General features: G+C 36.7%; 1 protein-coding gene across 2 annotated transcripts; it reads left to right on the top strand.

Moving 5' to 3' along the window:
* The first annotated feature begins 500 nt into the window (after positions 1-500).
* On the top strand, positions 501-13936 carry LOC128206458 (enoyl-CoA hydratase EchA19-like). 2 transcript variants are annotated; one of them, XM_052908888.1, is made up of 8 exons: positions 501-617; positions 1358-1519; positions 2473-2567; positions 2924-3068; positions 3909-3989; positions 6360-6428; positions 13015-13188; positions 13786-13936. In XM_052908888.1, exons 1-8 carry the CDS (start codon positions 536-538, stop codon positions 13860-13862), a joined length of 885 nt encoding a protein of 294 aa, XP_052764848.1. In that variant the 5' UTR covers positions 501-535; the 3' UTR covers positions 13863-13936. The 2 variants fall into 2 exon arrangements, with proteins under 2 accessions (XP_052764848.1, XP_052764849.1); XM_052908889.1 differs by lacking the exon at positions 13786-13936 and adding an exon at positions 11359-11462 and having other exon boundaries at positions 13015-13151.
* Positions 13937-16986: the final 3050 nt, after the last annotated feature.

The following is a 16986-nucleotide window of genomic DNA, read 5'->3' as shown; positions in this document are numbered from 1 at the left end:
CTTCAATTATTATGAGTTACGCCCCCTCCTCTTACGTCAATTCCTCGACATATAATTATATATAATTATGATCTTTCATAATTTAATATATACCAGAATTATCGCCGCCACCAGCCAACCTTGCCGCCTCTCTCAGTCTCTGCCTATCCTGGAACTCGGCCGTCGCCGTCACTATTCTCGTAATCATCTCACTATATGCCTCGCCATTGGCTGACATTACCATCCCGTCGAACATGGGCATTTATATGAAATATTTTATCATTGTGTAATTCCAATATCGATTTTCGGTTTTTCCGCATGAGTTCAAGACCTTTTTGTATGATTTTAATACGATACAACAGTGACACGGTTACAACGTCATTTTGTGCTTGTTATATGACGTCAAATAGCACCGGCATGACGTCAACTTGCTAACACACATCATTTTTAATTTCGAAGAAACGAGAAAGAGACTAACGTTAAAACGAGAAAAATATTATACCGTTTTTACAAAGGCCGTTTTAACTTTTCTTCAAGTGGGTGGAGAAATGTAAACATGCGAACCATTCTGTCAAAACTAAACTCTACGCTTTTATTAGCATTAAGAAAAATGTCATCATCCAGTAGTAGTAAATATAGTAAGTACGTGATCAAAAAATTAGGGCCGTACATGTTTTTAATCAGTCCAAGCCTATATCGCGTTGAAACTTGAGACAGTAAAGTAGATGTCATAGAAATTCGGATAATAAAATTTCGGATGTCGACATGTAATAAAAGTAAATTCGTGTAATATCAGGGTATCCTTTATAAGGTTGGAGTATTTTTTTCAGTTGCAGTCTTCGTATGTCTATATTTTCTCCTGATTAAAATGTTGCCTGTAATAACTTTGTGATCACTTTGTATGTACACTACACACAACTGTACTGTATTTCACTTTTCTTTTGTATATTTCAAAAATTTAATTAGTGTATGCCTTATGTCATTTTCATTTTTACCTTGAAAAACTTTTCTTTACACAAGGAATGTACATTTACATGTAGAAATTAGCTTCTCCTTCAGATTTGATTTAATTTTGCCTGAAATGCATTTACTAAGAGTAAGAGAACATTAACTACATGTAGCTTTGGGGGTAAAGCTATTCCAAATTAATATCTTCAATCAGAGTCTTTTGTCATTTTTTTCATCTGGTGAGGGAAAAAAATGTTGAAAACACTCCATTAACGCACAGTATTGTGGCTTAGGGTAAATCATTTCAGGAACTGAACAATGTATGTAACACAGGGGTTGAATGAAGAAAGGTTCCTTTATACAATGTTACATTTTTTGTATATGCAAACTTGTGACAATGCAAGCAAAATTCAAATTAATGTATTTTCAGAAAATTTGGAAATAGAAAATGCAGGGAAGATTATGACAATTGGAATAAATAGGCCTGAGAAGAGGAATGCGGTTAATCCTGAAACAGCCAGTGAATTGTTCAGTGCCTTCAATGATTTTCAAAATGATGAGGATTCATGGGTTGCCGTTCTTCATGGGACAGGTATCATATTGTGATGAAAGGATTCATGAAGATGAAGGCAGATATTTTTGTATATTTTGTTTGTTTGTTTACTATCACAGGCATGTAATGTATACATTTTCTTTTACAATAAGTTGATCATGATGTAGATAATCATGTAAAGTTGATTACGAAATTGATGATTTTTTCTTGTTTCACAGCGGCCAATAATTGGAGCTGCAACATTTTGTTATGCTTTAAAAATGCTTCAAATTGTCTCAGTTATAGTTCTAATGAGTGGCAAAAAGTGAGCATGGTCTCTGGTTTTTCCTTTTCAAAGGTTTATACCTTTAACCTATTCATTGACACCACATTTGGACTACAACCAAAGGCACATTAACCGTCTCCGTGGCCTAGTGGTTAAGCTACCGCCTACGGAGCGGGAGGTCGTGGGTTCGATCCCTGGCCGCTTCATAACAAAAGACGTTAAAAATTGGTACAAGTAGCTCCCTTGCCTGGCGCTTGGCATTTAAAGGGTAGTGCTTGGAAAAGTGGTGTACTCAGTACTGGTTTAACCCAGGAAAGTTGTACCCTGTGTATCGGTGCTTTACACCGAGCACGTAAAAGAACCAAGGGGTCTCTTCGAAAAAGAGCTAGGGTATCGCACCTGGACTTCCTTGTATCCCACCACTGTCTCTTCAGCGTGCTGTCCCTTCAGCGAAAACAAAGGACCCTGTTGGAAATAAGTGCTTGCACTTTCACGGGTTATCCTTGACCGCAAGGTCTAAAGAAATACATACATACATACATACACACATTTAAGCATTTTAAGGCATTCCAAATTGTTAAAGCCCAAATGATTGTTAATGCAGTAGTATTTATGAAACATTATATTAAAAATATCCGTGCATCACATATTGTATTGCATGTGATAACATATATAAAATGATTTTTTGCTGAAAAAAATAATTATTTACCAATTCATTATTTTCCAGGTGGGAATTTTTGTGCTGGGTATGACCTCTCATCCCTAGCTTCAGCACCTGAATGTTTGCTGCAGCAAATGAAGGAGAGCAATGTCGCTCCTATGGTGTGTAAAAAGCATATATTATGTATTATGTCTATGGTTTTAAATAAATACATTTATTATGATGATTAATATAATAATATGTTGATTAATCAATCAAAATAAGCTATGTATGTATACATGTATTGTTTCTATTCACAAGTTGACAAAGTTTAATGGAAGCAATATCATTCTGTTAAGATCTAATGAACCACTTTTTGTAACATCATATCAATTGCTTTGAAATGACATATACCGATACCTAGTAAGCATGGATCGCAAGTTCTTACATACATTATTTTTTACATGAACACGTATATAAATACTTGACTTAGCCATACAACTGTGGATCTAGCAATTATAATTTCTGACTGACACAGGGACCGTCCAGGATGTGTTTTAACAAGCCAGTGATAGCGGCCATAGATGGGTATGCAGTAGCAGGTGGCTTGGAACTCGCCCTGTTGTGTGATCTCAGAGTCATGGAGGAATCAGCTGTAGTGGGCGTCTACTGCAGAAGGTTTGGTAGGAGGATAATGTATCATTAAGCTGCTCTGGGGTGGGGGCGAGACGGGGGGTGTGTGTGAGAAATCTGTGAATAATTTTCAAATCTGCTTGAGATCAATCTCTTAACTCACATGTTTCTCAACCATGGATCCTGAGCAAAACTCTGAGAGTCGCAAGCAATATTTAGTGAAGATGTTGCTTGGAAACAGTGCATCTCCTAGATACACATATTCAGGAATAAAGGGTCCTTAGGGATAATATAGAATATAGGACCCAGAATGTCTAGCTCAAGGAATCACTGGGTATTATCATAACCTTGGTGACTGTGGAATGGATGTTCTTATCCAGAACCTTCAACCCAGAACATAACTACACAAAATGTAAAAATATATTAGCATCAACTTAATACTGACAGAGACTGAACGAACATGTGTAGCAGCTCAAATAACTCTAACGCTAAATTATCTGTTAATTGATGCTACTTTTAAAATTTCAGATCAAATGTCAGTGGGACACATTTTGTACAAGTTTAATTCAGAAATGATGTTATGTTTGTATGGCACGCTTTTCTAAAAAACAACAATTTCCTGTCATTTTATATCCATTTTAGGCATATATTAAACAGAAAAAGTGTTTGTTTCAGTGTAAGATCGCAATATCTTTCACAAATATTTTTAAATGATGGCCTTAAAATATCATAACATGTGTACCGGTATCTATATTGTTACACTGTAAGAAATTATTTGATAAACCTATTAGAAAGTTTATAGATGTTTGTTTGTTCTGACAGTATTATGAATGCTAGGGATTTAAATCATACTAGTTATAGATACATATAACATTTTTGTTTTAATTCAGGTGTACCACTGATTGACGGGGGAACCGTCAGGTTACAAAAGCTGATTGGGTTGTCTCGGGCAATGGATATGATTCTAACTGGTAAGTTAGTAATTCAATATGTAGTAAAAAGACAAAACTGTCTTTACATCCTGATAAACAAAAATTGAGGGGGTATATTGGAGTCACCCTGTGTTCGGTCATTTTGTTGCTCTGTTTCTTGTCCGCCGAATTTTTAATTAATCTTCATATGATGGCAAAGCATAAAGGGAGGAAGTGCAGTGTACAATAACCATAACTCTATTTCAATTAATTACAAAGTTATTGCCTTTTGTTACTTTTTCTTGTCAAAGACATAACTTAAAAACTATGGAATGTAATTTAATCAAATTTCATACAATGGACAAGCAAAATGAGAGCAAGTGTAGTGCACAAGAACCAATACTCTATTTCAGCTAATTACAGATTTATTGCCCTTTGTCACTTTTCTTTGTCCTTAGCATAACTTAAAATACTGAATCCCCCGCCACAGAGTGGGGAGGGGATTGTAGGAATGCACTTCGTTCGTCTGTCTGTCTGTCTGTCCGTCCATCGGTCCGTCCGTCTGGCTGTAACATTTCATGTCCGGGCTATAACTTACTTATGCATGGATGGATTACCATATTACTTGGTACAAATGTTGTCCTCATTGAGATGATGTGCAGTTACCTTGACCCGGGTCCATACAACAAAGGTCAAGGTCACACAATACATTTAAAGGTCAGAGTACGCATGCTCATGTCCGCACTATAACTTACTTATGCATTGATGGATTACCATAATACTTGGTACAAATGTTTTCCTTATTGAGATGATGTGCAGTGACCTTGACCCGGGTCCATACCTCAATGGTCAAGGTCACATCTGACATTTAAAGGTCATAGTACACATGCTTGTGTCCTGGCTTTTTACATTTAGCAATGTAGGCATGTTGATTCTTACTGGATTTATTGACCATATACATTTCATGTACTTTAAGCAACAATAACTGAATTGATCCAAGAACTCGAACCAATTGCAATTTGTGCCAGTAATCCATTATGAAGTTTTAGGTCCATATTATGACAATGCTAAATAGAGGATAAGATATAAATGTTAATTGAAAGTTTTAAACAAGTTGCACAGATTGATACTTAGCGCACTATACCAAGCATTATCATTATGTGCAACAAGCTTAATATCTAAAAAAAAATTGACACAAATGTGATACTATAATTATAACATGTGTTTTCTCTTCAAAAGCAGTAATTCAATGTTATGACGTCACCACAATATATATGTAACACTTTATCGAAAATACTTAAGGCTTGCTTTATCATCGATGTTATAAATCAAGGACTCATTTTCCTTCCTATTTTTAGCCAAAATAACCTTGACATTGATCTTACCTACACTTCACATAATATGAAAAACTTAAACAAATGTCCTTTTATAATATGTTCAAATATCCAAAAATATTTAGGTTACCGATCAACAACTTGTATTTCCTATATTCCCACTCTTGACCAGTGGTTGTGTACAATTTTGGTCAGATCCAATGTACCAGTCAGGTTGCAGGAAAAAATATACTAAAAAACAACGGCGGGGAATATAGAGCTGTCCTTTGGACTGCATTGTTCAACTAATAACAGAGTTATTGTTCTTTGTCACATAGCTTGAAAACTACTGGATGATATTTAACTAAACTTTATACTTCAGTACAACAATGAGATGCAAAAACCGTAACTCAATATCAGCTTATTACAGAGTTATTACTCTTTGCTACTTTTCTTTGTGCGGAGCTTAACTTGAAAACTAAAGGATGAAATTTTAATGTAACTTCATACAATGGTAAAGCACAATGACAGGAAGTGCAGTTACAAGAACCATAAATATATTTATGCTAACTAAGAGTTATTGCCCCTTGTTACTTTATCTTGTTAGCAGCTTACCTTCTTAATTACTCAATTGGTTTTAATTAAACAGCACACATTGGTTAAGCATGATAAGTGTACAATTACTTCGGAGTTATGGCCTTTTTCAAAGAAATTGGTTGCCATTCCTGTGTCCAGGCGGCATTTGGGGGGGGGGGTATTTTTTACTCCTGTGACAGCTCTAATTAATGTGATATGGTGTGACATTACACATGATTTTAATACCATACTTTTTTGGTAGCCAAAATTTGATCACAGCCAAAGCAATCGCCAAAATTTAGTCAAGAAATTCATATTCCTTCAGAATGATTCCATTTTGTCTTTTACTTTGTTATTCAAAGTAAAGGTCAAAGTCTTGACCCAACCTGGGTGATGCCTGAAAAATATTAAATTTTGAAACTTTTAATTTACTCATGGAAGATCAAAATTATATGTGGTATGTAACTGTAATTTGTATCACCTTAAAATTGTTCCAATTATGCCACTTGGCTTAACTGGAATTTTTTATGTTTTATTCTAGGTAGAAGTATTACAGCCAAAGAGGCATATGATTTTGGGCTTGCAAACAGGGTTTGTTCAACGGGTTCAGGTAAGTACATGCAAGGAATTAACCAATGTTGTAAGTGATTAGCAGAAACATTAAGAACAGAACTGAACATTTATTGTTAACTTGAACATTATAATAATTATACAGTTCATCGTAAAGAAACACTAATCATACTTTGAAGCTATGATAACAATTTAGATGATAATGTTATATATATTGGTAATAATTATAATGATAATGCTGCACTTTATTTATTAATAATAGTAATAATAATAATGTTTTATATATTGGTAATAATTTAATGTAATAATGTTGTCAATTACATTTTTATGCCCCCGAAGGTGGGCATATTAAAATCGCACCGTCCGTCCGTCTGTGTGTCTGGCTCAATAACTCGTTTCCTGGCTGTAACTTTCCCTTGTATGGACAGATTTTAAAATAACTTGCCACATGTGTTCCAAATACCAAGACGACGTGTCGCGTGCAAGACACTCTGTGAAATTCATACCTCTAAGGTCAAGGTCACACTTAGTGTTTATTCACAATGGAGCATAGGTTGTGGTGTCGTGTCGCGTGCAAGACCCGTGTTCCTAACTCTAAGGTCAAGGTCACACTTAGTGTTTATTCACAATGGAGTGCTGCATATAAGGACATAGAGTATAGGTTGTCGAATTCGGGCTGTAACTTTCACTTGTATGGACAGATTTTAAAATAACTTGCTACATGTGTTCCACATACCAAGACGATGTGTCGCGTGCAAGACCCGTGTCCCTACCTCTAAGGTTAAGGTCACACTTAGTGTTTATTCACAATGGAGTGCTGCATATAAGGACATAGAGTATAGGTTGTCGTGTCCGGGCTGTAACTTTCCCTTGTATGGACAGATTTTAAAATAACCTGCCACATGTGTTCAACATACCAAGACGACGTGTCGCGTGCAAGACCCGTGTCCCTACCTCAAAGGTCAAGGTCACACTTAGTGTTTATGCACAATGGAGTGCTGCATATAAGAACATAGAGTATAGGTTGTCGTGTCTGGGCTGTAACTTTCCCTTGTATGGACAGATTTTAAAATAACTTGCCACATGTGTTCCACATACCAAGACGACTTGTCGCGTGCAAGACCCGTGTCCCTACCTCAAAGGTCAAGGTCACACTTAGTGTTTATTTACAATGGAGTGCTGTATATAAGGACATAGAGTATAGGTTGTCGTGTCCGGGCTGTAACTTCCGCTTGTATGGACAGATTTTGAAATAACTTGCCACATGTGTTCCACATACCAAGACGACGTGTCGCGTGCAAGACCCGTGTCCCTACCTCTAAGGTCAAGGTCACACTTAGTGTTTATTCACAATGGAGTGCTGCATATAAGGACATAGAGTATAGGTTGTCGTGTCCGGGCTGTAACTTTCCCTTGTATGGACAGATTTTAAAATGACTTGCCACATGTGTTCCACATACCAAGACGACGTGTCGCATGCAAGACCCGTGTCCCTACCTCAAAGGTCAAGGTCACCCTTAGTGTTTATTCACAATGGAGTGCTGCATATAAGGACATAGAGTTTAGGTTGTCGTGTCAGGGCTGTTACTTTCCCTTGTATGGACAGATTTTAAAATCACTTGCTACATGTGTTCCACATACCAAGACGACGTGTCGTGTGCAAGACCCATGTCCCTACCTCTAAGGTGAAAGATACACTAAGTGTTTATTCACAAGGGAATTCTGAATATAAGGACATAACAGTGTATGTTGTCAAGTATGGGTGGTATTTTTTATGTTCAGAGGCAATTTAAAATAACTTGCCATATGTATTTGACACGTAAAGGCAAGATCAACTTTTTATGTACTGACCTTGTTAGTAGGTCAATGTCACATCCGGGGGCATTCGTCACATACTGTGACAGCTCTTGTCTTATGTTTTAACTGGTCATAGCAGCAATTTACTTTTTACTGTATGAAGTCAAGAACACATTCACTTACTGAATCATTAGCCAGTTTTTGAGTAAACTGAGAGGAAAACAGGATTCAATTATCCGGGACTTGCTCCCTAAAATCATTGTCTTCAATGTCCAAGAATTTCACTACTTCTTGCTTCAATGTCGTAATGTCGTTGCTTGTTAGCTCGACTATTCGATGAATAGGTGGGCTATACTACTCGCCCCAGCGTCGGCGTCGGGTTAAAGTTTTAGGGCAAGTTGGGATTTTCACTTATAAGTCCAATACCCTACATTCAATTGACTTAATAGTATAATTATAATAGTTAATACTTCACACAGTTGTTCAGGACCATCACATGATGAGGTTAGATAACTCCATATTATCCTAAATACAACTTATGGCCCCTGATTGACTATGGAACTTGGGTTAAAGTTTTATGGCAAGTTGGAATATTTATTAATAACTTCTATATCCTTTGTTCAATTGACTTAATATTTCACACAGTTGTTCAGGACCATCCCACAATGAGGTTACATAACTCCATATTATCCTAAATACAAGTTATGGCCCCTGATTGACTTGGGTTAAAGTTTTAGGGCAAGTTGGGATTTTCATTTAAAACTCCAATACCCTTCATTCAATTGACTTAATACTTCACACAGATGTTCAGAGCCATCACATAATGAGGTTAGATAACTCCATATTATCTTTTATACAAATTATGGCCCCTGATTGACTATGGAACTTCAGTAAAAGTTTTAGGGCAGGTTGGGATATTGTTTAATAACTTCTATACCCTTCATTCAATTGACTTAATACTTCACACAATTGTTCAGGACCATCACCCAATGAGGTTACATAACTCCATATCCTTAATACAAGTCATGGCCCCTGATTGACTTAGGTTAAAGTTTTAGGCAAGTAAAAGTTAAGGGCAAGTTGGGATTTTAGTAAAAAGAACTTCTATACCGCTCATTAAATGCGCTTAATAAAATTCAAAATTATTTACGACCATCTTACAACAAGAAAAATAACTCCGTTTTAAGCCTAAATACAAGTTATGGCCCTTGATTTTTTTTAAAATTTCCTTTGAAAGGCATATTTGTATATTCTTAACCACATTTTCATAATGGGAAATCAAGTTATTTGAATGACTTGCGTCATTGTTTGGGCGGGCTGGAGGGAGGGCAGCATCAAAGTCACCTTATGTATCAAATAATTTTAGTTAGGTTTGACATAAAGAGACCAAACTTGGTATTATTACATCGTTATTGTATTCTAAGTCAAAGCGGCATAGCGCGCTGTTTTACGACGGCTCTTGTTAATATGGTTCTTTATAAATCCCTACTTAGGTTAGGACTGTAGCTTCGCCACCCTAAAACTGGCACATTTCCCTTAGGGAATCACTGTTCTATATTATTTGCACCGTGCTTAAGGTTTTATCCTACTGCACTAACCAGTCATATCCCTACAAAACATGGGTTGTTGGGAACATGTGCCAATGTCCATTTCAAATATCAGTATACCGCTACCTGATCAAGATGCCTTTAAACAGACACAAAGGTAGCGCTCCCCGTTTACTTACCCCACCCTAAACGTGGATTTAGAGCTGTACTTGAGGCGCGGGTAAATCGAAGAAGTCTCTCTCATCCTTGGTCCACAAAGTAATGCCATTTGGAGACAACGAAAAAGACCTTTCATCCAAGAATGTGTCAATGTCCCGATAACAGTCTTACGTTATCTCTATTTCTGCTCCGATCCCAACCCATGAATTAGAGCTCCCTCCTCATTGTCTCTTTAAAGACAGACATATTTTCCATTAAATTATTTCACATCTTATCCTGCATATGCCACATTGTCTTTTCTGGGAGGTGACTAAATCCAACCTCTTCCTTCATCAACTGTCAAAATCTTAGGTATTCCTGTCCTTCTTATGTTACTGTCAGCAATTTCGTAAATAATACTTGCTGAAGTTATTTCATCCTATTGAAACTAATAAATAATGCACTTATTTTGACACGTCGTCTGTCAAGTTGGAAGTAAAATAAGATCACTCCAGGAGACTAATTAGATAAATAACAAATTGGAAGGTTATTAAATAAAATGGATTATCAAAAGTACGCAATAATTTCTGTTTGCTACAAAGTGTAGGAACTAGGACCGTCTCTGGCCGCCTACGGCGTATTTAGTTCTATATTTTCTTAGCGTTATTGTACATCCATGTATTGTCAGCTCTTTCAATGGCTTTCCATGGGGCCCATAATCTACTGTGGTACCCTTAAAAGAACATAAACCACATCTTTTCATCATTCCCAAGACAGACAGTCCAATTATGTTCTTTATGTCACAGCCCTCAATGCACAGCTCTATAAGTGGCGTTACAATTAGACCATTTACTGCAGTAGTATTCCCAGCATTGTATTAACCTGGACCGACATTTCCGTTAGGTTATTTTGGTTATACAGTCCAACCCCGTTGGCTCGAACTCGCTTGGTACGAATTCCTCGTTGGCTCGAACTCTATGTAAAGGACCGATTTCTTTATTCTGAATGTAATTCCCGCTTGGCTCGAATTTTACGAGGCTCGATGTATTTCTGCCGGTCCCTAGGAGTTCGAGCCAACGGGGTTCGACTGTAGTTATAGTTGTACAACACAATGCGCTTGTGGTATGAAAGCTGGGCCATTTGTTACTGTGGTTTCATAGAAAGTGAACTAGCCGGGCTCCATGTCAATAAAGAACTTGGTCGTAAAATAAGACAAATATTATCTTCATAGTGTCATATTTTCGTCATTTTAATGTCTTGTTTTCGTTGACGTCAAGACTGAACATGAGCTGAACATTAAAGTGACCAGATACCAGATGGTCATAAACTCGGCGAATACAGTATTTCCTCAAATAAGCCTACAATTGTTAAAACGAGATGGTATGGGGTCGATAATACATCAATTAACATGATTAAAGTCATATTTTGTAGCTGTCTCAGCTGAGTCTACCCGTTTAGTGCTGATCTCTGTTTCTATTCCGATTCCAGCCCATGAAATGGAGCTCCCTCCTCAAAGTATCTTTAGAGACAGGCACATTTTCCCTGCCAATCACCTTACATCTTATCCTGCATACGAAAAGTAGACTTTTCTGGTAGGTGCCTGAATCCAACCTCTCCGTTCACCGAGTTTAATAATCTGAGACCCTTTTGCCTTCTTCTTACGTAACATTCCTTGCCCACATTCGATATTCCTAACAATCCTTTACGATCTAGATAAGGGACTGTCAGCAATTTCGTAAATAATACTTGCTGAAATTATTGCATCACTTTAAAACTCATCAATAATGCACTTATTTTGACACGTAGCTTCGTAGGTCGTCTGTCAAGTTGGAAGTAAAGTTAAATCACAGGAGACTATCAAAATAAATAAACCCTGGACCATTTGTTACTGTGGTATCATAGAAAGTGAACTAGCCGGGCTCAGTCTAAATAAAGATCTTGGTCGTAAAATAAGACAAATATTATCTTCATAGTGTCATATTTTCGTCATTTAAATGTCATTATTTTCGTTGACGTCAAGACTGAACATGAGCTGAACATTAAAGTGACCAGATGCCAGATGGTCATAAAATCGATGAATACAGTATTTCCTCAAATAAGCCTACAATTGTTAAAACGAGCTGGTATGGGCTCGATAATACATCAATTTACATGATTAAAGTCATATTTTGTAGCTGTCTCAGCTGAGTTTACCCGTTTAAAAATAGCGCATGACGTTTTCCCAGTCTATAATATGTAAATTCAGCATGTGAAAGTCACGTGATAAGCAGAGATACATACATGTATACCGACGCTTGTTTTACAATTTATGGTATTAACGTGGTAGACAAACCCAATAAATTTCGAATTGGAAAAATACGCAAAAACTGCAAAAGATACACCTGTCGTAAACGGTGTGATACATTAGTAAATGAGTTGTACACAACACTATCAATTTTGTGTATGTTTTTGACAATTTTCTTTTTTTCCTTGAAATTGTATCATCTGGTGTCTAGTCCCTTAAAAGATTAGAATTGAGGAAACGAAATTGATAACTTGTTGCCATCTGTGACGTTCCTTCAGATAAACGATTTTTGAAGCTATGAAAAGATTTATTGGAGTCACCTGGACCGACAAGTCTTTCTACGCCGAGTACGTTATAACTAAATGTACCCGGATGTGGTCCTGTGAGGATGCACTGTCTATATTTAAGTTTGAGAATGCTACTTTAGGAAAATATTTTATCAATTTCTACTTTTGCAAATAATTAATACTTGTTATACTTTGAATGCAGTCCAATACCTGCAATCAGAAGTAACATCCAGTATACATGAATATCTCAAGGGATTTACATATTTTCTGTTGGATAAGAATCTTGCTTACTTAAGGCCGCATACAAATGAATTACAAGAACAATTTATGTTGCTTAACTTCAAAGTGAACGGATTGTCTTAAAAGAAACATGACATATCTTTTCTATTTCTTAAATCAATTGGTTGTGATCGGAATGTTAAGGAATGTAAGGTTGTAATGATTATCAAATACGTGAAACGCTAGAATTGGCATTTGTCATGTCTGTTGTTTGCCTATTTACATATTAATGTATAGGAAAATTAATAAGTAGTCTGTAGCCTTTTCCTCTATTGTCACACATATCTTTTTCAGCTCTTGCAGTGGCTTTACAGCTGGCCCATTCGTTACTGCGGTTCCCGCAAAGATGTATGAACCTGGACCGTCAGTCAGCATACTATGCGGCATATAATGCTGCCTCTATGGAGGACGCATTGCAATACGAGTTTGATAATGGAATACAGGTCGTGCAAGAGGAATCTGTACAAGGTTGGTTGCCTAGCTGCCATTACTCCATTTGTTTTCACCTGTTAGGTAACGAGCGATAAGGATTTGTTTCATGTTGAGATGGTTTTGTTTTGTCAGTGTGTACGCTATACTGATACTGCAATGAATAAAAAGGGTGCAAGCTAGGCTTATAAACTAAAGAACGTGGTTAGATTATGTAGGTCATACATGTTTCAGACAATAAAAGTGTTTGATATGGAAATCAAATAATGGAAATACCACACTTTAACAGGATCATGATATAGCTTAAAGTATTATAGCTACTAGTAGTTCCAGGAAACTTGATAGAGGACATTTAAGTTAGTTTGATAATACCGACTATGGAGATTCTTCGATTGCCCTTCTTTTGACAAGGTTATGACAACGCTAAAGGGGTCTATCGTATTTTTAGCAATGCTCAGTTACTTGTTATCACTTGATTAGTTCATCATGTATTTAGACTCACCTGCCACAATGTTGTATACTTACAAATTATCACACTTTCAGATTTTTCTTGTTTTTTTTGTGCAATGTTTTATTCTTCGTGTTTGCGAACCTTGTTTACATCCCCAAAAAGTAGAAGTACATATTTTCTTCCAGGTGCAAAGCGTTTTCAAGAGGGAATTGGAAAGGGCGGGTCATTCAATGTGAAAAATCCGAGTAACTCGAAGTTGTGACATAAGCTGCATTTGTTAGTTGTTATTTAATTAATATTCATGTGTCTTTTTTGTAAACTTGATTTATTAAATAAAATGCCATGTGATTCGTTTCGAAATTTAATTGTTTAAGACAAATTTACTCAACAAGGGTGATTGTCTTTTGTCATTTTTGCAATATAAATGCCAATTATTAATTCCGTGATATTATTTATTTAACCGTTTTATCAATATATTTGAACTTAAAGAGTTCAAAGACAGTAATTGATATTTCCGATGATTAATTTATTTTCGAAAAAAAATCAACCTTAATCTACATGCAATGTACCCAAGCCATCGATACTGGGACAATATTCTTTACAACCGACCAACAAAAGCTTTTGCATGCAGCGCGATATGGTTTGCATTTATACCGTGTCATAATTCATTTGAAATTAATCCCGTGCTGTATGCAATACGCTAGAGCATTGTTTGAATGAGGCTTGTGTACGCCAATCTCCCTTGTCCCTATTATAGTGTTTGTTTGAACCTTTTCAATGTACTCAGTTGACTGGAATTTTCTCTTGCTCATGTGGTACTGGTGTCATTCTTGATGCTATATTCCGTGGAGAGTTTAAGAGGTTATATTGATTTACATAAGATAAGAAAATCAGCCTGCGTTAAGTGAACTTTCAAGTGAAGAGGCATTGACGTTTTTTCCACGGTGCTCTTCTTTGCCTTAAGCATTTATTTTCAATAAGGGCTACACCACGTGTACCCTTAACTCCACTAAAAGTTAAGTTGACGTTTCCGTAATGAATTAGACCATTATTCAGCTTTCTGATGTGAATAGTCTTAACACTAAATTTATATTGATACCTAAGGTCTATATGTTTGTCTAAGTCACAATAAAACGATATAAGCCCTGTAGCTAACACCCCTGTTTTAAGGCACACGACAACATCCACTGACCGTACAAATAACAAGAGCAGACAACAAATACATCGAAACATATTTATCGAAACCTGTTTTGCGACACGGTCACACCGCTTCGGAACGGTCAAATAAACAGGAGTTGTTTGAAACTACATGAGGTGTATTCAACCTCACACTTGTCTCATCATTTATTAACAGTTACCAAAAAGCTAAGATGTACGGTCCTGTCCTGAAATGTGATATTCAAGACACTTAATTAATATATTGTAATTCAGTGACCGTGACTCATTATTTTTGCTGACGACCCATTTTTTCCAACATGTGCATTAGCAGGATGTATTATTATTATGAAATGTGGCTGTATTGCTTTGCATGTGACCCACCGTCTATATGGGTTGGTGGGTCGTGCGGTATATTAAACCTTGCTTGATATATAACAAAAGTATGCTTGGGCCCAAGGTACTTAAACTCAAAAAGATAGGTTGGTCATGACCAGCAGATGGCTGCTATTGATTTTAAGGTCAGTAGGTCAAAGGTAATATTACAGTCGTGGTGACCATGAACATTAAGCACAATATTGTCAGATTTATAACTTGAGTATTCATAGCCTTTTGGTCCTAAAACTTGGTAGGGAGAATGGTCATGACATCCAAATGACCCCTAATGATTTTGAGATCAGCAGGGCAACAATAAGGGCCATAATGACCTTGAAGAATAAAACCATGTCATTACGGGAACGCTTTGACCTACGGTCTTCAATCTTGGCTGAAACCTTCAACCCAAAATATACCTAATGCAAAACGATTAATTGGATGCCATTAGTGGGGCATACATGTTCACAAACATCTCTCGGCTGTAATAATGGTTATCCGTCCGACAATAGCTAATCGGTGCACAAAGTGCTTAAGGTGAGCTATTGTGATCGGTCTATGTCCGGCGTCTGTCGTCCGTCGTCCAACGTTCGGCGTCAAAAATTGGTTATAAATATCTTCTCCTAAACCGCTTGGATAATTTTGATGAAACTTCATAGAAATGATCTTTGATTGGTGCTTTTTCAAAATTGTTGAAAGAAATGAATTCCATGCAGAACTGTGCTTGCCATGGTGATGTTGTCCTAGATGGAAGAAGCAATATGCTGAATATGTTCTGATATTATTTTTAGAGCTTAAGGCAGTTTTTATTGGTTTTATTGGCTGGTGCACTGTTTGTTGTTTGTGTATCTATACTAAAAATTATTTCAGTGCGCAGGCAATTGAACGAAGTCTTGTCAGTGTGCAGGCAACTGAAAAAAAGTCCTGTACGTATGCAGGTATCTGTACCAAGTGCTGTCGGTGTGCAGTCAATTATCAAGTCCTGTCAGTGTGCAGGCAACTAATCAAAGTCCTGTCAATGTGCAGTCAATCAACAAGTCCTGTCAGTGTGCAGGAAACTGTGACAAGTCCTCTCAGTGTGCAAGCAACTGTGACAAGTCCTGTCCGTGATTATCCAGGCAACATGTTTGACCAGTATGTTTTTCAATATTCTTTGCGAACAAATATCAAGCTATATTGATAACAAAGGTTAGACTCTTTTACTCAGGTGAGCGAATTAGGGCCATCATGGCCCTCTTGTTTTGTTAAATATGTGCTTCTAACTTTGCCCGGCACTCTCCAAAGATCACACAACACCCATGGTTATAAAATATATCAGTGAGTGATGCACTCAAATACATCTGAAAAACAATCCATGATTATTAGCGTAGATAGTAATACCAATTCAATGTCGTGAATTTAAATTTGAATGTGAAGACTGATCAATTTGGGAGCCTTACATACAATAAACTAGACACACACAAACCATCAAACACAGATTGAATATTAAACAATCAGTTCAAATTTGGGTAACCAGCTTAAAATAGGGAGAACAGGAACGGTCCCTAATTGCTACTTTTCAAATGCCACTCAAATCGTTTTGGAGTTACCACCTTAAAACGGTTATTGAAATAAGGACTTTTCTGGAGATGGGTGGTGGTAAACCGGTTTTACGAATCTTTTTCCTTACACCATTATCATACCATTTGTCAAGAAGAGCAAATCTCAACATACAAACCCGATAGATGACAGCATCAAGACAATAAAGTATTAAGCAAACAAATGCCAACTATAAAGTACTCAACGACAAGATACAGACATCACCAGTCTTGCGAATTAATACATCCAGCCTCTATGTTGTTTATATAAATTATATATAG

Source organism: Mya arenaria, chromosome 10 (genome assembly GCF_026914265.1).
Source record: "Mya arenaria isolate MELC-2E11 chromosome 10, ASM2691426v1".
Taxonomy (NCBI): Eukaryota; Metazoa; Mollusca; class Bivalvia; order Myida; family Myidae; genus Mya; species Mya arenaria.
The sequence above is the reverse complement of the archived record's forward strand: the minus strand, read 5'-3'. Positions and strand labels throughout refer to the sequence as shown.

Coding starts and splice junctions, on each gene's coding strand:
- LOC128206458 (XM_052908888.1), top strand. CDS start 536: ATGCGAACCATTCTGTCAAAACTAAACTCTACGCTTTTATTAGCATTA. Junction 3,069..3,908: donor CGTCTACTGCAGAAGGTTTG/GTAGGAGGATAA, acceptor GTTTTAATTCAG/GTGTACCACTGATTGACGGG. Junction 3,990..6,359: donor AATGGATATGATTCTAACTG/GTAAGTTAGTAA, acceptor GTTTTATTCTAG/GTAGAAGTATTACAGCCAAA.